This window comes from Taudactylus pleione, unplaced genomic scaffold (genome assembly GCF_031769625.1).
Source record: "Taudactylus pleione unplaced genomic scaffold, aTauple2 ptg000199l, whole genome shotgun sequence".
Classification (NCBI taxonomy): Eukaryota; Metazoa; Chordata; class Amphibia; order Anura; family Myobatrachidae; genus Taudactylus; species Taudactylus pleione.
The window spans coordinates 8,557,124-8,578,252 of record NW_028284601.1 but is presented as its reverse complement, the minus strand read 5'-3'; the positions used below and the strand labels follow the sequence as shown (position 1 = coordinate 8,578,252).

The window sequence follows — 21,129 nt, the reverse complement described above, 5'->3', positions numbered from 1 at the left end:
GATGGCGAATAATCCCAGCAGATGCGTGCGCCAAACAAACAGTAGTCGGAGACCTTGGGTGTAGCAAGATGGCGGCCCTATTAACCAATTCAGGCCGGATGTTGCCAAGGGAGACAGGAGTTCGCCAGTTCCGTTCGAGATCTCCGTCACCGCCCACACCTCAGTAGCCAATGAGAGAAGCCAGAGATACAGATAGACGATTTCTATTGGTCGGAAGCTAAGCCGTGCCGAGCCTTGTCACCAGAGGGCCTCGCTGCGCAGTGTCGGTCAGATAGGGGGGGAGCCCGGTGCCGCCATTTTGTCTGTCCGTCTGTGTTACCGCGCTTCGTGCAGCGAGCTGAGAAGAGAGAATGGGGGATCACTTCCATCGCGGCAGCGGGTACCCTTCGGGGCCACCCAGAGATTTCCGCAGAGATGGGGACAGCCGATGTAAGGACAAGGCAGCTGATGGGGATGGGGTCGTGTGATCAGACCCATGGGGCAGGCACAAAGCCTGTGATATGGGGGAAGGGCAGGGCTTTACAGTGCAGGAGGCACAATGGCCGGAGTGGGCTCAGGGGCATTGCTGCATGGCTTTACCTGTGCCCCACCATTGGTCTATCGTGTGATGGGGAGCTGCAGCCTGTGCACCCCATATGTGGCTGCAGTTACATAAGTGACTGCATTGTGTGCAGGGATGGGGCAATTTGGTGCGGGTGCAAGAAATGAGGCAGTTTGTGGTGAAGGGTAGGACAGGGCAGTTGGAGTGGGTGCATGAGATCCGGCAATGGTGCAGTATATGTGAATGCATGGGACAAGGCTCGGATAATGAACATAGGCCAATATGCGTGGATGCATGTGGTGGGACAGTGTGTGCAGGATGGGTCAGTGTGTGCAGGAGGGGGGCACTTAATGGGAGACAGGAATATTTGTGGGGTGGGGCATTTTGAATGTGTGTTGGTGCATTTTCGCAGGTGCATGGGATAGGGCCTTTTGCAGAGAGACCAGGTTATTAGGACAGGCGATTGCACCAGATGCTTTCAGGTTTTTATTTGCAGACATTATTAGTACAGTTATCACATCAGAGATGTGTTGTGTTTATAAATGGCAATGTATATAGGTAGTAGATCCAAGTGCATGAACAGAACAATTGCACATTTTCTTGTTTCAGATTATGGACATGCCCCAGATCATTATGGTGCCATGGGTGGTGGTTATCCTCCACCTCACAGACAAGAGCCCATTAAACAAGAACGAGAACCGTTTTATGATCGAAGACCCACGGATCCAGGACCTCCTATGCATAATATGGGTAATTGCTGTTCAGCTCCTTTTTAATGTATTAATGCAAATATCTCACTGAATGTACACCAAAGTAAATTGTACTAATCGGATGTGAAGTCTGTGCGAGGAAATGTGGGGGAGATGTATGAACCGCCGAATTGGTATCATCGTATGTAGTGTTCCCTCTAGCTCCGGCGGCAGGCAGGGCGCCGGAGCTAGAGAGGGCAATGTTGTGCGCACGAGCGTCTGAAAAGGGGGCGTGGTTCCGAAAAGGGGGCGTGTCTATAAGACGCATCCCCCTTTTCGTCATACTTGGGGGCGTGCCCGGCGCTTACGGACATGCCGGGCAGCCCCCAAGCGCTGCAGAAAGGGAGAATAGACGCCGGGCGCATGCGCCCGGCGTCTATTCCCCGGTGGTGACCGGGTCACCGCATGTTTGTTTACCCGCGGGACACTGCTTCCCGCGGGTGAGAACGGCTCCCGCAGGCTGTTAGGGCAGGGCGCTTTTTGCCCTCCTCCTGGAGGGCAGGGTGCTTTTTGCCCTCCAGAAGGAGGGCAGGGCGCCGCGCCCCGCTAAAACAGCCTAGCGGGAACACTACGTATGTGATCTGTGCTGATACCGCTTCTACCCCATGTATTACTGGGGAGCCGGGCGGTAAATGACGGGCGCTAAGCGCCCCTATCATCGGCACTTTCTATCTACAAAATAGCAGCGCCGATAACCTGGGCAATGTATGAACGGTCAGTTTGCCTGACATATCGACAGCTGGTGATGCCCTACCACCACAGCATGGACAGCACTGTCCTGGCTCCTGGGGCTGCATATGAGATCTCGCGCATGCCCAGTGGAGCCAACCTGGAATGAGATACAGCGTATTAGCATTAGGCTGATGTGCTGTGTGCTCATCCAGGGATCGCTGGCTGGGGGGAGATCACGCCCCCACACCGGCAGATGAGATGTTCATACATGTCATCTTAGTGCTTCCTGCTTCACCTCGGTAAAGTGCCGCTATAATACATTTCCCCCAGTAACTCTGCATAGCATTCAGTGCATTGGCAAATTGTTTTAGTTTGCCAGGCCAGACAACCCGTGCTTTTCAAAGGAGTAACCTTGAGGGACCGCCTTATTAAAAAAAAAAAAAGTGGCCCCTATCTCTAATAGCCGTCACAATTCACAGCAATTTTGTAACTACTTTTGGGTCAAGTTATCATCGTTTGTTTTTTAGCCTTGAAAGGTGGCCAATATTTTTACTTCTGCCTTTTAATAGTAGCAGCAAGAGTTTACATTGCCAGGTTCTGTCCCAGCAGTGCTACTATGCCTGTGCTATCTGAGGAGGAGACTGTGGAACCTACAGGAATTTTATTATCTTTTATTCATAAGGCACCAACAAGTATTACTACCACCACACAGGGAGAATTACAATAGTATAAACAAACAGAGCAAAGGGCCTGATTCAGACCCGCTCGCGAGTGCTTAGCCGTCGTGCGCATGCGCGAGACCCGAATAACGACGGCCAAGCCGTCGTTAAGGGTCTCGCACTAAAGGGGGCGTGCTGTCGATGGTGATTGACAGCACGCCCCCTTTGGTGGGTGTGCCAGGGTGTGGCTGCCCAGATGGAGGCACTCCCAAGGGAACGCCTACCGTCTGGGTCCGGCCCCACTGACATCACTAGTGATGTCAGTGGGAGTGCTTTTGGCTCTGATCGAGCCAAAAGCACTCCTGGGCTTGCGGCAGTGAGACCCTACCGCAGGGTCTCGTCGCAAGCCCGATGGTCTTGACCATCGCGACCATCATTTTGGCCGCTCGCTATAGCTGTGGCTGGTCACCCACAGCTATTCGAGCGGCCAGGAGGAAGCTCCAAAATGAAGGAGGGACGGCCCTGATTCAGAGCGAGCGCTCTGTCAGAGCGTCCGGCTCTGAATCAGGGCCAAAGTTCGGACAGTACAGGTGTAAAAATCATATTCGCACTTGGGCTGCTTTCTTCATAAGAGAGGATGTGCTAATGCCATCTTCAGATGGCATCAGCTATCAAAATCCAGCGACAAAAAGTTTTTATAACTTTTATCAATCGGGCAGCGCCTAATGTATGGGGGACAGGGTTGTGCTCTGTAAATTAATGCCCCAAGTGTGGTATGTATCACACACTGATAAATTCTCTTTTCTTTTCACTAACTTTACTGTGATGTGCTATCTAGTCTTGCCATCTCTGTGGTGACCCTGTAGACATTAAGGAGGCCTGGATTTGCAAAAGCATAAAGAAAAATACTTCACACCACGTTACATTTCTTCTTAAGGAAGAGACCAAGATGGTCAACAGGGGTGTTATTATAGAAGGGACGTCCCATGTATACCTAGGCCCTGCATCTTTTGGACATATCATGTTCTCTGTGTGAGATGGTGGCTGCCCATTTTATAAGTGACACATTGAGATCTTGGTACCTAGTATGGCTTGCAGGTAGTCTTCAGTGTCCCTGTAGCTCACCTGGAGACCCTGTAACATCTGTCTAGCATGCAGAAATCTTTTTCAGCTCTGCAGATTGCTATAGCGTCCTCTTATAGCACTTCAGCTTGTTACAGGTTCTTGTCAGCAGCTGCCTAGTGGTGCAGCTTACACAAGGGACAAAGTGCTGTCGGTGACGGACTAGTTTCTGTTCTTGCTGCATAAGCTCCAACTGAGAGAAGTGTACCTCTTGCTCTATCCTAGTAGCTCAGCAGGTGGCACCTGAGTAATTGCGGTTTAGATTGTGGCAGGAGAGTTCATGTACTGCTTCTTTACTTTATGGAATGACTATTATTATTTTTTATTATAATTTATAGTGTTCATGTCAGGGCCACAGATGGGCAGGGCGACTGGCGTGAAAAGGGACACTGTTGTACATGCCTGAAAAAGGGGCGTGGTCTCCTGGAAAAGGTGGTGTGACCTTAAGATGCTCCCCCTTTTCATCACTGTAGAGTGCGTGCCCAGCATCTGAGAGGGGCTGCCCACTCAGATGCTGGGCAGCCCCAGAGCTCTCCCTGCAGAGTGAAAAGATGCCATGCGCACGGCATCTATTTACCCAACGGCATGTTTAACGCCTTTATGATCTTACAGGTGATATGACTTGTCTGTACACAAAACCCATAGTGAATAAGTAATCTTACCATATAATTCCTTTAGATTGGGACACTCATGGATTATACAGGTTCTGTGGCTCATTAAACCAACCAGGTGAAATCCAGGCCTGAAGTCAGCCAGCCAAAGAACCTGTGTAATTCATGAGTGTCCCATTTTAAGGGAATAGTATGGTTAGCCTATGAATAAGGCATTCGGTAATAGGCATATTTATCAAAGGATATATGTGGTATTTCCTTGAAAGGCAAACATTTTTTGAGGTGGTGTATAAATATTTAAAACTACCGGGATGTATGTACAGGAGATCACAGCAGATAGTCCAGATATCTACTACAATGCCCTGGTGTTCATGTTAGGGCAGACAGGGGGCGCCTTTCAGAAAGGGACACTTCGCACGCCTTTATGCCACGCAGCAATGGCCGGCCTTTATGCCACGCAGCAATGGCCGGCCTTTATGCCACGCAGCAATGGCCGGCCTTTATGCCACGCAGCAATGGCCGGCCTTTATGCCACGCAGCAATGGCCGGCCTTTATGCCACGCAGCAATGGCCGGCCTTTATGCCACGCAGCAATGGCCGGCCTTTATGCCACGCAGCAATGGCCGGCCTTTATGCCACGCAGCAATGGCCGGCCTTTATGCCACGCAGCAATGGCCGGCCTTTATGCCACGCAGCAATGGCCGGCCTTTATGCCACGCAGCAATGGCCGTTATACATTATGCATCCCGCTCCCCAGCAGTCTCTTACCTAACACTGTCCCTCTAGCAGCCCTCACCTGCTGCCTGGCCCACCTGGCCACCCACAGCTCTAGCGAGCGGCCAGGTTGATGGTCGCGATGGTCATGACTATCGCGATCATCGGGCTTGTGACTAGACCCTTGTGGTAGGGTCTCGTGGCCGGAAGCTCTCCCACTGACATCACTGGTGATGTCAGTGGGGCCGCCCACAAACTGTAGGCGTTCGCTTGGGAGCGCCTCCATTTGTGAAGCCACCACCAGTGGGCAAACATCGACCCGGTTCCGAGCGCTTGCGACTGGGTCTGAATCAGGCACACAGTTTACTGAATAGTGGGGGGGGTCGGTCTCTCCTGTACTGTGTGCCATGAGTCGCCAACTAGCCATGTTTTTTTTACCATTTCTGCTTTTCCAAAGGTAGCCTTCTGGTGAAAGGGATTCCAGGTGTCTGGTAATTCTTTGCCAAGCCACCTCTCCTGTTGAGGAAGCCAGCCAGCCAGGAATACCCATTGTTTGTTGTACTCCTCTCCTCTAAATATTCTCATCTCCTTTCTGTGCTCGTGAAACACTGAGCAAGAGCATAAAGGTTATAAGGCAGAGTAGTAATCTGTTCTTATCTGGCCTCTAGTTATAAATTATATCATCCCCTATATAAATTCACCTACAGCATTAGGGAAAGGACTTTAACAAGTGCTAAAATATGCATATTATGATGGTGATACACTGGGCCCGATTCAGGGGTGGGCGCAACCCTGATGTTGAGCGATACAACTACGCAAAATACCACGATACATACGCAAAAATGTCTAAACTCATATGGCGCATGCGCTGCTGTGTCTGAGATGTTGTGAAGAAGTTGAGGATGTTACTGGGAGGTGACCATTCTGTGAATCGCCGTGGTATTTGTGCTGCTGTTAGTCCTCTTTATTCGCTTGTTCTCTTGTTAGTGTTCCTGCTAGGTCTTCTAGCGTGGAGCTGCGACCTGTCTGCTTTTTAACCCTAAAAATGCGCCCTCTCCTTAATTGAGTGCCCTGCTGGGCGATTGGGGGAGGTGGTGTCAGTGATCGTGCTGAGCCCAAAAAAATGTGGGTCCCAGGGACCTCTCATTTAAAAAAAAATTGGGGTCCTGCCTGACCTTTTCTGGGTCCCAACTAAATGATGGTTTTCTGTAAATCTAACAACCTCGCAGCTACAGCCTATGAAGCATGTGGCAGATGACTGTAGCAACATATATTATCCATGTCCTGTATTGTATTGTTCGGTAAGTCGCTTGTCTACAATTTGTTTATGTACTATGTAAGGTGCTGCGGAACAGTTGTGGCGCCATATAAATAAAAGATAATAATAATGACATTGGCCCCAGTAGGAATGAAAACAAAACACATTGGCCACCACATGAAGAAAAACACACATTAACCCCAATAGGATGATTAAAAAAAAAAAAGACAATTTGGCTCCCACAGGAAAAAGTAAAACACAATTGCTCCTGACAGGAAAAAAGACAAACACTGGCACCCACATGAAGAAAAACACACTGACCATGGTAGTAAAAATATCAAATACTAACCCCCACAGGAAAAAAATGAAACCCATTGATTCAAATTCATTGTACTGTGGCGGGAGGCTGCATGCAGCTACACAACGTCATGCCGATGCATCACCGTCTCTGGGTTTGGCCTGAGCCACCTGAAAAAGTCCAGTGCTGCCAGGCTACAATGATGCATGGTGGGTGCAGACAGAAATTGTGGGGTCCAGTAGAAATTAAACAAGTAGAACTCCCCAATCAGAGGCACAAAGATAGAGGGAAGCGGGCAGATGCTCACAAAGGCTGGGTGGGCAGAGGCATATAAGGGGAGGATGGGTAGAGGGACAGAAGGGGGCAGGCAGAAGCACATATGGAGGATGGGCAGAGGCACACAAGATGGCAGGCAGTCGCGCATGGGGGTTGCGGCAGAGTCGCGCATGGGGAAGGGGGTAGAGAGAGTGATAAGTAAATATCTAAAAAAAATTGTACGCTTTGACAGACATAACTGATGGTGAGGATGGGGTTGGGGAAGTCAAAGAAATGCTGATTTTATACACTACCAGCAGGAAGGAGTGTGTTTGGGGCAGATCTGTATACTCGCCAGGGCGGCCTGGCATCAGTGACATCAGATTGGCTGCCTGTCATTACAGTGCTATGGCTGTGGGGAGCTTTCAGTCGGCTCTGCAGTACTTTGTAAATTGGTGCTGGTGAGCAGTCCTGGGAACTTCCCAGCTCACCACACTTTGCTCCGTTCAGCCGCCGCACTGAAATGACAGGCAGCCAAACTGATGCACTTTTAGGCTGCCTGTCACTCAACGCTGCCGGGCTAGAGAGTATGGACAGCAGCCCCAGCAACTCCCCCCTCCCCTACCACACGCACATGTACCACCCTGATGGCGGCCCCTGGTGCGGGTCCCGGCGGTGGCTGCACAGAGCCCGCTATGAGGTGGTGCCCTTGTGCAGCCACTCTACTAAGACGTGCCATGAACTGCCCCTGAGCACCAAACAGTCACCACCCGCTACCTACTTTTACACTTCACCCCGGTTGCAGGGGCTGTCTTCATTTCATGTCACCAAGATGCATGTGTGTAGTGCCGCTGGCTGGCCTGTCTCCTCCCTCCCCTTTTTATTGCCTATAGCCGGGCCAGGCTCTTAATGAGGAGACAGGGATTGGCTGCAGTGGAGCGTGTCCCCGGGGACATGCCCATTTTAGAAAAGTGAGTGCCTGGTCCTCAATACCGGGTATTTGCGATCCCTGGGTGTGTTCCTGGGCGATGGCGGGCCTGGAACACAAAATTGGGACTTAAGTGGATCGCCTCTGTTTGTGATGCCTTGTGCTTATACATTCCTATGTATAAGATTGTGTTTGCCACGGGGTGAGGACAGGTGTAAGGCAGAGACCGCTGGAACTTGTTATGAACAGGTTGTGTCTGCTGGGTGATCAGAAGAGGAGTCACTGCAGATCAGTGTGTGTTGCCTGGACCCTTTGTGGGCTGTGAGGTCTGTATCCTGAAAAGCAGAGTCCAGGGGCCCCGTAGCCTGTTCCCTTCTGACATGGGGTCTTTCAGCAACTGCCATAGATTCTCCATAGTCCTGCCCCTCTTTGCTGACATGGGTCACCCCCAGCCCCCCAACCTGCTGACATGGCACCTCACCAGTTCCCCCGAGGTTCATGGCAGGTAGGAGTCATACTCTGTAGACATGAAATCATTGTCATTGACTTGTATGATGGCCTTCTTCTGTAATGTATGTGTAATGTGTAAATATTTGTTTTATTTCTACAGCTATAAAAACAGAGTTAAAGCAGGAAGAGCCTGATCCCGGTTACAGGGGGGCCAGTGCAGCGGGACCGCCGCAGCCCTTCCAAAACCGCAAAAGGTCATTTGATGACAGAGGGGGGAGGCCATACTTGGAGAATCGCGATGACAGACGGTGAGTAAATGTGGGCACTGATAGGCTAACTGATCACTTCTGTGATAGACTGGCATTATTGTACCCACTAACCCCTAAACCTCAGGTACAAGTTTCTTTGTAAGAAATACTAGTAATGACCTATAAATCTACATGGCAAAAGTTTCTGTAGCTTGGTAGAAGTAAAGTGGAAGTGAACATACGCAAAGATTGTGCTCATAATGAATAATTCGGGTTATTTGTGGCAGTTTCATTCAATATATATATATATATTATAGCAAATAGTGAACCTTTGGAATATAAATGGTTTGCCTACTTTAAAAATATTTTGGCTCCCGTGGAGCATTTTCTATGCATGCCGTTCTCCTGCCGGTCACTACTTACTGTGCATGGAGCCACTCATTGGCTAAAGTTAAGTATTTCAGTTTGCTACTTATCCAATGTACCAGCAATCCTGAGTCTATTGCTTATGGCATGCTGAATGAGGTTTGCAGACCAATGTGGGAAAACCTAAAAGAAACAAACCATTTAATTTACATACATGCATCTGTATTAGATAAACTTGCATGTTAGTCTAAATTTGTTTTGTCTGTGATCTATAAACCAACAAGGCTTCCTATTGCTGTATACTTATTTCCAAAAGAACCTAAAAATGCTTTGATAGTCTGGTCTGAGACCTGGTTGTGATAAAAAATGCTTGTGTTGTGCAGAGCGCGGTCACCGCAAGGTCGAGTCGATGATGAGGACGATGTTTTTGACGATAGCGTTGTGGTCTTGGACAACTGTGAGTAGACAGACGAGTAACGAACCTTAAATTACTGTATGGTCCTGGGTAGAGCATGATCTGGTCTGGAGAACGACTTGCCCTAGTGCAAGACAGGTCTGTTCCAAAATGTAGCAGAGAGGATGGAGGATTTCAGCACAGAGGATAGGAAGGGGCTGCACAAGAGTCCGCATGTTAATATTATCCTTATTTTTCCTACCCGCCCTCACTTTGCCTTTATTCCAGCCACACTGCCCAAAGGCAATAGGGGGGATACAACGCTGTCTCCTACATATTTGACTTAATACACAAAACAGGTGACAACATGACATTCATCCATTGTTATAGCTACAGACAAGTCAGGCCATTGTTTTCATTAGATGTAATGATGCAGCAACAATGTTTTCACTACTTGGATCCAATTTACATCCATAAGGAATATTTCATGTAGACCTGCTGCTCCTTAATAGCAATGCCGTATTTTCCCTGTACAACATATTGATTGTATTAGTCAGAAAGCTAAATTGCATTCCTCTTCCAGATAACAGTGACCTGCACTTCAAGCTGAGCAAAGACCGGACTACGGGTTTCCCACTGACTATGGAGGGTTTTGCTTACCTGTGGTCAGGAGCCCGGGCTACGCATGGTGTTAATAAGGGCAGGGTGTGCTTTGAGATAAAGGTGAGTTCTATTGATGAAACTCCATCCACGCTGGTCATACAATGGCCAATCCATGTCATTTGACCACACATGTACACCATACTTGCCGACTTTTGTAGCTTCCTCTCTGGGCTTCTACCAGAGAAGAGATGCAGGTGGGCGGGGAGGGGCAGAGACAAACTATCCAGCTATTAGACCCCGCCTTCCTGTGGCAAAATTCCACGGATCGTGGAACTATAAATAGGGGAGGGGCTAAATGACGTGATTGTCAGAATTGCGCCACACAGCCGCGCCCCATCCTTACGTACCAGATTTCTGGTATTGCTCTCCACACTTCACTACGAAGTGAGCGGGATACACTTCCGGCAATGTGGGGGGCTACATGAAATAGCAGGAGCCTCCTGCAAGTTCTGGGAGAGTAGGCAGGTATGATGTACACACACGCACTGGGATGTGTTTTATTATTATTATTCATATATTTTTTGTTTCCCCTAATGCTCAGGTTAAGGAAGAAATTGCGGTGGGACACCTGCCAGCTAGCGAGCCGGACCCTCATGTAGTTCGTGTTGGCTGGTCCCTGGATTCTTGCAGCACTCAGTTAGGTAAGGACAAATTAATGATTATATCGCTGCTCTGTGCATGCTCTCTTACTTTTATATAATGGTTGTATTTTCATGTTCCTGGCTTTATATTTGTCCACATTTTGTTGGTGACCACCAGTTTTCCTCCCAATATTTACTTGTTATGACTCTCTACAGAACCTCCTTTCTCTTCCATCCTGGGGACGCTGGGCCCTGGGCATATTAAAGCTCAGCCTGAGGTTTGGCCTATTAATAATATGCACTATAACTGAATTTATCTCCCCCTTGTATAGCCCTTACCCTGCCGGCAACTCAATTGCTTTTATTTTCCTTTGTTATCTGCAACGCAAGATTTTTATCCATAGAACCTACACAGCGGCATGATGCCAGGGGTGGGCAGAGGAGGTCCGTGCCCCAGTCTTCTGCTGGGACTTGTTTTTCTCTGCACAGTGCAGCAGACTCCTGTAGCACCTTTTAAGTAAATGATAATAACTGCTGGTATACTTTCACTTCTGTTGCGTATTGCAGCTGTCCTTTTACTTTTTTTATCTGTCATGTCTGATAAAAGGGTGTAATTCCAGAGCTATGCCTGGCGCTTTTTTTTTTTTTTTTTTTCACGTAATTCCAGGTTTCAAAGTCAAATTGTCATATACGGACTCCTTGTGTGCAAGTTTGATGGTTAGCTGCTGCAAGGGGTGCCACTGATCTGGCCAATTCTTTTGTTGAGTTTGTCCCAGGGGTATGCGATGGTCCACTTCCTTCTGCCTCCTCCACGGATACCTCAGGAAACATTTTTTCGGATTGCACTCTGCGAGTGGTTTTCACGCTCTGTAGCAACTCCTTCAGATGTGCCAGCTTGCGACAATGCCTGGCAAAATCAGCGCAGGTCCAGGTGGAGGGTTCCTCGACTTTGGAGAAGCTGTGGAAGCATCAGAGTCCTGGGGGTAATGACTCGGACTGCTCTTCACAGAAGGAAGGCAAATTTGTGGAGGAGTTCTATATGAAGGATTCATGTTGTTTTGACACTGATTCCACCATGTGGCAAGGTGTGGATGATATATATGTTGTGGCTCGTGCCTGGTCATAAGATTAGTCTTGGTTTGGGTTAGGAAGGCCGTAGAAATGTGCTTAGAGAAGTTTGTGGAGTGTTTACTTTCTAGGAGACCTAGGTTGGAATTGGGAGACTGCTCTGGATACTGTTCATTTTGGAATTGGGAGGCAGATGCTGACTGTAGGAAGACTGAATGAGATTAGATAGGCAACTGGTGGAAAGAGTTTTTCTCACTTAACTTGCCAAAAGGTGAGGGTCCCCGTCACAGTTTTAGCACCCCTGGTTTAGAGGGAAACGGGCTTGGATAGCCTGACAATTGGCTTTGAAGCCTCAGAAAAACAAATGTCGTGTGTTCAGGAGAGCCTTTGTTGGGGAGTCGGTCTGCTCGAACAAGATCACTGCTTCAGCTCTACCTCAGATTCCTGGATGAGGGGCATCGTAGATCTGGGATATATAATAGCTGTCCTCAAAGCTCCACCTAATCTCTGGATGACCATTGAATGGTTCACCATTCAAACTTTCTTGAACCCCACCGCAACCTATCAGAGTATCAAATTTTTTTCACGGCATCCCCTAGGCCAAAAGTTTCTTATTGAGAAATTCAGCAAAATATATTTAATTAAATTGTGCTTTGCTGTCCTTAGGTTCACTTGTGTAGCGATGGACAGGGTTGCACTTCTGTTTGTCCATGGATTTCATGACTGGCTGCCACCAGCAGTGGTTTTGTCTTATCACATTGACCATAAATAATTTGATTTGGCCAAACCGTGGCACTTGGAACCACTGCCTTAGGGTCAAAGTAACTGAGTTCCCAACAGAGTAGGGGATATAAAATGGTGATGAGTTCCAGACTGGTATGGTACGGGATGCTGGAACTCGGGATCCCGGCGGTTAGAATCCTGACGCCAAACATCTCGACAGGGTTATGATGCAGACACCTGTTGGTAAGTATCCTAACCCTCCTCCCCTCCATTGCCTAACCGTAACCCCAATACTTGCTGTTGGGAAGCTGGCACCGGGATTCTGACTGATGTCGACATTGCGGTGCCTTCATTCTGAGCGCCGACAGTCTGGGTTTAAACTACATCCCGCTCCAGACAAAGTATAGAACTTTCATAGTGCCAAACTCCGCATTGAGCCTCTATGCGCCAATTTTAGTGTCCAGAAATGGATACAGAGAAAAGTATTTTAAGTAAGTTTTTGGGGTTTTTTTTGTTATTTTGCTGATTGCTTTCCTACTTGTTTCTACTGTCAACTTGCAGGTGAGGAGCCCTTTTCTTATGGCTACGGTGGTACAGCAAAGAAATCCACCAACTGCAAGTTTGAGAATTATGGCGAGATCTATGGAGAGAACAGTGTCATCGGGTGTTATATCGTAAGTTTACCTCTTAAATACGTCCACTGCGTACACCACACTTATATCTGGGTTATTTGATTTAGTGAAACTTGTGAATTTCACAGATTCAAGTGACTACTCTTAAGGGTCAATGCAATTACTTGTGGGTGTGAGTAAGTACGGTACTACCGTGTTTGGCCATATATAGCTGCGTACAAAAATCCACGAATCTGGACGAGATAGGGCTGTGACGGTGGTAACTTCGATGCTGGTGTTCACACGCCATTGCAATTTAAACTCTCCCACCGCAGGGGCAAGTTAATTGGATTGGCCACTTAATGTCTCATGCAGCTACAGTTACCAGGGGTTGACTTTGTAAAGCTACAGATTTTGTTTTGCTTGGTTTTCCTTACTGTAACGTATGCGTGAAATGTTTCTATATTGTTTAAAAGACTTAACATTTGCATAAAGTGTGTGGGAGGGGGTATAGTTTCGACAAAATGAAATGATTTAGAACTGTCTTATGCGGGTGCTTAGAGAATGCTATAGATTCATGTTAAACCCTGTTTCCTCTTGCCAGTTTGATAACCCATCATTACTCTTTTAATCCTCAACAGGATTTTGATTCTCGAGCGGACATTGAGATATCATTCTCCAAGGATGGTCATTTTCTGGGCACAGCCTTCCGTATAAGCAGGAGTTCTGTAGGCAACAAGGCATTCTTCCCTCACATTTTGGTAAAGAACTGCTGCGTTGAATTTAATTTTGGACAAGTAGCTGAGCCTTTCTGCAGTATTCCTCCCGGACATACATTCATACAGCAGGTTCCCCCCTTTGAAAAAATCCGAGGAACAGAACCCCCTAAGAACAAAGGAGAGTGTGAGGTGAGCAGAGACAGTTGAGCGTATAAATTACATAATGGACTTCGATACTAATGACTTTGTGTTATACTGTATGGAAGCTTACAGGATTGTATAATTTATTGTTTCCCAGATTCTGATGATGGTGGGACTGCCTGGGGCTGGCAAGACAACCTGGGCGCTGAAGCACTCGCTGGCCAATCCTGAAAAGAAATACAACACCCTTGGCACTAATGCCATCATGGAGAAGATGAAGGTAAGACTGCATGGTATCAGAAGCTCCAGCATGCATTTCTCTTACCGTTCGACTGAGTTTTTATTTTTTATATTTAAAAAAAATAAAAGTGCATGTTAAATCAGTAAGATAGTGACAGAGAATGAGAATTCATAGTGAGCCATTGTGACCATAAGTTCTCCTGCAGGTTATGGGACTTAGGAGGCAGCGTAATTATGCCGGTCGCTGGGACGTCCTCATTCAGCAAGCCACAAAGTGTTTAAATCAGCTCATCCAGATAGCTTCCCGCAGGAAACGCAACTACATCCTGGATCAGGTAAGTGGGAGGACACGACGGTGCCGAGTTCACCAAATGCTCAGCACAGCAACTCAGTCTACTATTGTCTCTTTTCAGACAAACGTCTACCCCACAGCCCAGCGCAGGAAGATGCGACCATTTGAAGGTTTTCAGCGCAAGGCTGTTGTAATCTGCCCCACAGATGAAGATCTACTGGACCGTATTGTAAAACGCACAGACGAGGAAGGAAAGGATGTCCCTGACCATGCTGTGCTAGAAATGAAAGGTAATTTATCTATCCCGCTTTTCCTAACCTGTTCCTTTACATCTGATCAGGGTACTGGTTACCTGTTTGCCTGAAAGAGTGCATATTAAACATTAAGGGGACATAACTTTAATTATAATATAAGTACTGTAAAGGTTGGCTCCACAATTTTCTAGCTATTAGTATGGTAATCTCTGTGACCTGACTGATGGTTTTTTTTTTGAGGATCCTGCACCAAACCCAATTTTTGGAGGTTGTTTTTTTCTTTTTTCTTCAAGATACAGGTACAGATAGTAACTTGTGACAGTCCAAGCTGAATTAAATTTTTTTCATTTGTCAAAAATGGGCAGTAACACTAACACCCCAGAAAGGTGTATAATTGCCACCCCAACTGTCATCTCATCTTGCGCCTCTTGTCTTGATGGGCTAAAACTGTAATTCATTCTTCGTCCCAATGATACAAAGTGGGTGGGTGGTATACGGCAGATAGCTTACCCTATTGCTGGTATCATTTAGTGCTGGTGAGCCTGCCAGGGAAATGGAGACGCAGCATTTTTAGCACATGTAGTAATGTCCCTGGTATTCATGTTTGGCAGCGCTTTCTCTAATTCCAGGGCCCCTAAAGATCTCTTGGTGGCCCTATATAGAACCTTTTATCTTGAAGTAAAGGAGCTTCTCTCAGTAGTTAAACATGATCTCTTCTGCTCATTTATTGCTAAATATTCCATCTCGCGCCCACTGTTGTTGCCATCTGATGCCATTTGTCTACACTTGCTCTACCACCTACCTGTCTGCTACAGATGGTGATGCCATCGAGGACAATGGCAACATAACAGAACCTGATACTCTTATTTATGCATTAATTATATATACAATATTAAATATGTAATTTAGACTCATTGGAAAAATACTATAAACCACTAAAATGCTATACGGCCCTCTTTGGAAACCAGGTTCCTCTACGAGATGGAGATGAGTCCTCTTAAAAACTTTCCCGCAGTAAGGATACTTGTGTTGTAGTTATTGATGACGGCAGCCTGTTGATTGTTGGCTATTTTTTAGTTTTCACTTTCAGCCCAGATCAGTCAAAGAACAAGGTGCCTACACACTTAGCGATTTTTTTTACACGATTTGGCTGATTCTGACAAATCGTGTAAAATATGCCCAAATTGCGAGTTTCCACTCACGATGACGATGCGCGTACCCCGCAGGTCGCACATCGCATCTTCAGATCTGCCGTGCTGTAGGGCAGATCTGACAATCTCAGTCACGATACACTGGAATAGTTAGGAGGCAGGATAGATCGTTTGTCCCATTGGACAATTTTTAACACCAAATCGTGCCCACGACTGCCGGGGGAGAGTTCAAGGGGAAATCGGACACTGTCGGATCGTGAGCACATCGCCAAGTGTGTAGGCACCTTAAGGTAATCCTTATTTCAGGCACATCATGCAGAAAGTTACATGTATTGGAAAGGCTTTCAGTTTTTCTAAATTTTAATCAGGACCCATCACTCAACACTCGTCTGTCTGACTTTTAAGCACTGATGAATTCTACTCCTATAATAGACATGGTTTTTAAAAGGGGGGGATGCTTTTAGACCTGAATACTGGGTGACTACTGCCATATGCAAGAAGTCACTTCTTAAAGGACACCAATAGTGTATTTCCAAAACAGTTAAACACATACATACAAATGATAATAAACATGCATACTATACTTGTACAGTGTAATTCCCATATGACCTGTACACCGTTCTGCAGCCAGGCCCCTGTGACTAGTATATAGTTGTGATCTAGCAGCTTGTATACAAAACATATTTTTTTCTAATGATAGTATAGTAGTACACAAAGAAGAATCCATTATGGTGGCTAGTGTGCTAAACCAATCCCTGTATAAGCATATCGGCCAATGCAAAAAGGCGAGACATATCTGCTAACAAGTATGCTATGTGATGCCAAGCGTTTATTATACATAATCCATTTATATGGTGCCTACATCTATACTACACAGCGCTTTAGAGAGTATTTATATCATTTGCATCTGTTCTACTGTATACATTTCTGATTAAGGTTAATGCTGTATTAAGCTAGGACTTTGGAAATGTGGAAGGAATCCAGGCAAACATAGAATAGAACTTACAAATAGTACCGTGGTCAGAACCTGAACACTGTGCCTCCCAAAGATCATGCCTCCCAGACAGGGAAATCAAACCCGGGTCTCCCTTGTGTCTGATTAGGATTCTTAGCAGTGTATAATGTGGATTAGCAATTGGCAAATGTCTTTTGTACTCTGATTCCCCACTGCCTGTCTGGGCTCTCGCTTTCGACTCCTGATGTAGCAGTTTGTCTTATTCACAATGAAGCTAAGCGCTGTCAGCCTGTAGCGGGATGACCTGCTAGGAGGAATATTTATTTTTTTTTGTTACAAAGATAGTCTTTGGTGCTTGTATTTGCCAGTGAACATATTGTAATTGCTGTTGCATCTATAACCTAGCACGTCATTCCTTTAAGATATTATTCCACAGCGTTCCGGCCATTTATAGCATGTTTGGCTTCTGTTTCTCTTTCCAGCCAATTTTGGCCTTCCAGAAGCAGGGGACTTCCTGGAAGAGGTGATCTACATCGAGGTGCAGAAGGAGGAGGCACAGCAGCTTGTCCGCCAGTACAACGAGGAAGGGAAGAGATTGGGGCCACCCCCTGACAAGAAATTCAGAGGCCGTGGTGGGGGACCCCCTGGTGGGGGCAGAGGCGATGGGGGGCGTGGAGATAATCAGCGATTTGAAAGCCGTGGCTCTCCTGGTGGTAATAGAGGAGGGTTTCCTGGTAGAGGTGGAAACTCAGGAGGTGGATTCCGTGGTGGCGGCGGTGAGCAGTCATTTTTCTCATTAAATATATATAATATACACGTGTATTATATACATATAAGTGCGTACACATTTCAATCTTTTTTTTGGTCATGCTCCCATATAATTTACTTGTGAAGCATAACTTTAGATTATAACATATGTAGTTTGGTTCAAGTGAGAAGAGGATTATTCCAGTAGCTCATACATTATAAAGCTTGTCGGCGTCTGATTTGTGGTGTACCCAAAATGCATACAGGGAGCTTGGTGCATTGTTTTCAGATTTAATTTTTTGGCCCCCTTGGATTTGCAGGATTTAACCGAGGAGGGAACAACTCTCAGAGCCGATGGTCTGGGGGCTCACAGGATAATGGCTCAGAACATCGAAGTGGCTATGGCCAGAATAGTCAGCGGCCCAGCTACAACACAGGCGGCAGCCAAGGTGGTGGTTATGGTAGTGGCACACCCTCTTCAAATCCCTCTCATAATGCCTCCGGCAGCTATAGCCAAGGACAGGTATGGAAATCTATGTATCTGCCACATGTTTTTTTTTTTTTCTTCACTACCTTATGGTGTAACAAGCACCTGCATTCATTGACTCCATTTGTTTTTCAGCAGTCAAGCTTTGGGCAAGGTGGCTACGGACACAGCGGTGGAGGAGGATACAGCCAGGGCGGTGGAAGCAGTGGTGGCTATGGACAGGGTTCCGGAAGCAGTGGTGGTTACGGCCAGGGCGGTGGTAGCAGTGGTGGTTACGGCCAGGGCGGTGGAAGCAGTGGTGGTTACGGCCAGGGCGGTGGAAGCAGTGGTGGTTACGGCCAGGGCGGTGGAAGCAGTGGTGGTTACGGCCAGGGCGGTGAAAGCAGTGGTGGTTACGGCCAGGGCGGTGGAAGCGGTGGTTATGGCCAGAGCGGTGGAAGCAGTGGTAGTTACAGCCAGGGCGGTGGAAGCAGTGGTGGTTACGGCCAAGGAGGTGGAAGCAGTGGTGGTTACGGCCAGGCTGGTGGAAGCAGTGGTAGTTACGGTCAGGGCGGTGGAAGCAGTGGTGGTTACGGCCAGAGCGGTGGAAGCAGTGGTGGTTATGGCAGCCAGAGCTACAGCAGCAACAATCAAAGCTATAGTGGTGGGCAAAGCTACAGCCAACCACCACCACCTCCAAGCGGCGGCTCTTCTCAGTCATCTTACAGCCAGGGTGGCTACAGTCAGCAGCCGGTAAGTAGCAGTCATCCATGACGCCTCCTTCTACATCTGTCCATTTCTTGAAGTGTTCCCCAAAGCAAGCGCCCGCATCTTGATGTTATTATACGCTCTTCATCTAGCACATGTGATATAACATATGGCGTCCAATATCCATTTTTGTTACTGCGGGTACTTATCAGACCAATGTAATGACTTTGAAGCTATAAGTCTGTTGGCCAGATTGATGGTGGGTAAAGTCCTTACCTATTTTGCGTAGACATTTTGCCCAAATCTGGAGCCAAGATATGGTCACAGATAGCTGATTGTGTTATCTTGTGGGGGAATCTTTATATTAATAGTGCAACATCACTAAATGAAAATGACTGACTTATTTGTAAGGCTCTGGCAGAGATACACTGGACCTCCAAGCACAGTTAATATATTGAATGGGACATATAAACTTCATATTTTACGTTTTGTGGTTTGTAGAACGTTAACCCAAATATTTAAAATGACCAATGATTTCCGTGCAATACATTTAAAATGTTCCATAGATGGAATTCTTGCACTGCAAAATATCTACTTATACCCGCTTAGTATTGCACAATTCGGCAGACTACCATGTTTTCCTAAAATCCGTTGTCCATTCTTCAAGTTCTGAACTTAAAGGAGACTGGGATGCTAATTGTAGCTGCATTTACCCCACAGGCTTCAGAAATGTTTTCACTTTCATGTAGTGCGGTTTTCTGCTTCTTTTTTTTTTTTGCTGCACCCTTTGACTTTCTTTTTGTCTCCTAGTATGGAAATCAGCAGTGGAGCCAGTATCAGAGCCCTGGCCAGACCCAGAATCCAAGTCCCGGTCAGTCGCAAGGTCAGGGGCAGTGGAATTACGGAGGAGGCGGAGGCAGCGGTGGCAGCAGCAGTGCTTACGATCAGTCTGCTAGATATGGTTCTTATGGAGGAGCACCGTGAGATTCTGTAGGAAAGTGACGTTTGTTTTGGTTTCACACCAGGACCGATCTGAGATCCTCAACCACATTGGATAAAACTTCCTACTTTTCTGAAAATCCGTAAACAAGAATGGAGACACCTGTGCTTGGGTCTATTATTGGGATAATGGTTTGCTGGCACCAAGACAAGTACTATATACATATATATAATTTTACTGTGTCTCGAGAAGAATACATAAAGTGAATGTTATTCCTTTTAGCTTGTAATTGTCCCTTTTTGGAAGTTGTGTCTCTGGAATAACAAACCCCCTTCTGGAGCGTGCATTCCATGCTGTGTAAACTGTGCAGCAGACTTGACTGCACTTTTTTTTTTTTTTCCGTTTTTAAAATTTTTGTTTGTTCCTTTTTATTACCCTATCTACCTGTACTTCCTAATTTCAGTGTAACAGTACCTGCTCATGCCTGCATGGATTCCTAATGAAATGTCTATACCATAGGCTTTAACTTTTTTGCTATGTTACGGAAAAAAAAAACAATGAAGAAAAGTGACTTTATCCACTTGTAGAATATTAACGTTTTACTGTTTTTTGCTGTTTAAAAAAAAAAATTATTTTAAGTTTAACGTTTTGTTTAATTATCCAGAGAGTTAACATTACAACATGCCCCATCCTTCTTTGTTTATGTTCATTGCACATTACTGTGTTAGCAGTCAATTGTATTTTTTTATTTGGACAGGTGTGAATATTGAATTTTAAGGGGAAAAAAAGCAGTGTCTACTTGTGTTTTTTTGGGGGGAGGGAGTGGGTTTTGTTAATCTTTGATCAGTGTTCAGCTAGAGTCTTGGTTCTCCTTTCCAAAATTAATATTGAATTCTAAAGCAGGATAAATGTCTAAATCAAATTTACTTACAGTACCTTCCACACTTCTGTTCTACAGCTTTCTGCAGATAATCCTGCTGTGGTTAACAGATGGTGAGGTGATATATCAAGAGAGTAGTTTGACCAATAATTGAATCACAGACTGCATATCCGTGTCCTATTTTGTAGGTGGCAACAGCTTGAGCCATGATAAATAGAATGCCATGACATGCCAATGGTGATTAGGTTAGAATATATACGAGGCTGCAGGGGACACAGGAGTGTGGATGCTATATTAATACCTTTTTGAGAGCGAAACCTGCTTTTTTTTTTTTTTCCTCTTGGTATTCATTTTAAAATAATTTATTTTGGGAGACAAATCTTTCAAAATTAATAATCTTTTGGCAAACCCTTGCGTCATCCATGAGATGGAAGGAGTCCCACCTTGCATCATGATTAAGCAAAAGATTCTGTTCCTTTTGCCAGTTTCCTAAACTCTGCCATTACAGTCCACGTTTTAAGTAAATCCATGCTTGAGCATAGGTGTCTTAATTGCTACCTTAGTCATTTGATTTAACCATCTGCCCTCAAGCATGGATGGACTGTAATGGTGGAGTTTAGGAAACTACCTTATGCAATGGATGCTGCTAGACCAGTGGTTTTCAAACTTGGTTCTCGGGACCCTACACAGTTTTCTTTTTCTAGGTCACCCTTAGTAGGTGCACA

The 21,129-nt window shown here is 46.2% G+C and overlaps 1 protein-coding gene across 2 annotated transcripts; it reads left to right on the top strand.

Annotated features, from left to right (window-relative positions):
• The first annotated feature begins 213 nt into the window (after nt 1-213).
• HNRNPUL1 (heterogeneous nuclear ribonucleoprotein U like 1) lies at nt 214-20,168 on the top strand. Of its 2 annotated transcripts, none has more exons than XM_088477099.1 (15): nt 214-429; nt 1,151-1,291; nt 8,418-8,565; nt 9,255-9,328; nt 9,849-9,988; nt 10,470-10,569; nt 12,862-12,974; nt 13,553-13,819; nt 13,929-14,051; nt 14,218-14,346; nt 14,425-14,593; nt 17,146-17,439; nt 17,731-17,933; nt 18,036-18,629; nt 19,395-20,168. In XM_088477099.1, the coding sequence occupies exons 1-15, from the start codon at nt 351-353 to the stop codon at nt 19,566-19,568; spliced, it is 2,748 nt and encodes a 915-aa protein (XP_088333225.1). In that variant the 5' UTR covers nt 214-350; the 3' UTR covers nt 19,569-20,168. The 2 variants fall into 2 exon arrangements, with proteins under 2 accessions (XP_088333225.1, XP_088333224.1); XM_088477098.1 differs by having other exon boundaries at nt 18,033-18,629.
• The last annotated feature ends 961 nt before the right edge of the window (nt 20,169-21,129 follow it).

What these genes read in the sequence shown, in the direction of transcription:
- HNRNPUL1 (XM_088477098.1), top strand. Translation starts at nt 351, where the DNA reads ATGGGGGATCACTTCCATCGCGGCAGCGGGTACCCTTCGGGGCCACCC. An exon ending in TTCTTGCAGCACTCAGTTAG is followed by an intron (nt 10,570 to 12,861) that starts GTAAGGACAAAT and finishes GTCAACTTGCAG; the next exon opens with GTGAGGAGCCCTTTTCTTAT. An exon ending in GCAGCTATAGCCAAGGACAG is followed by an intron (nt 17,934 to 18,032) that starts GTATGGAAATCT and finishes TTTGTTTTTCAG; the next exon opens with CAGTCAAGCTTTGGGCAAGG.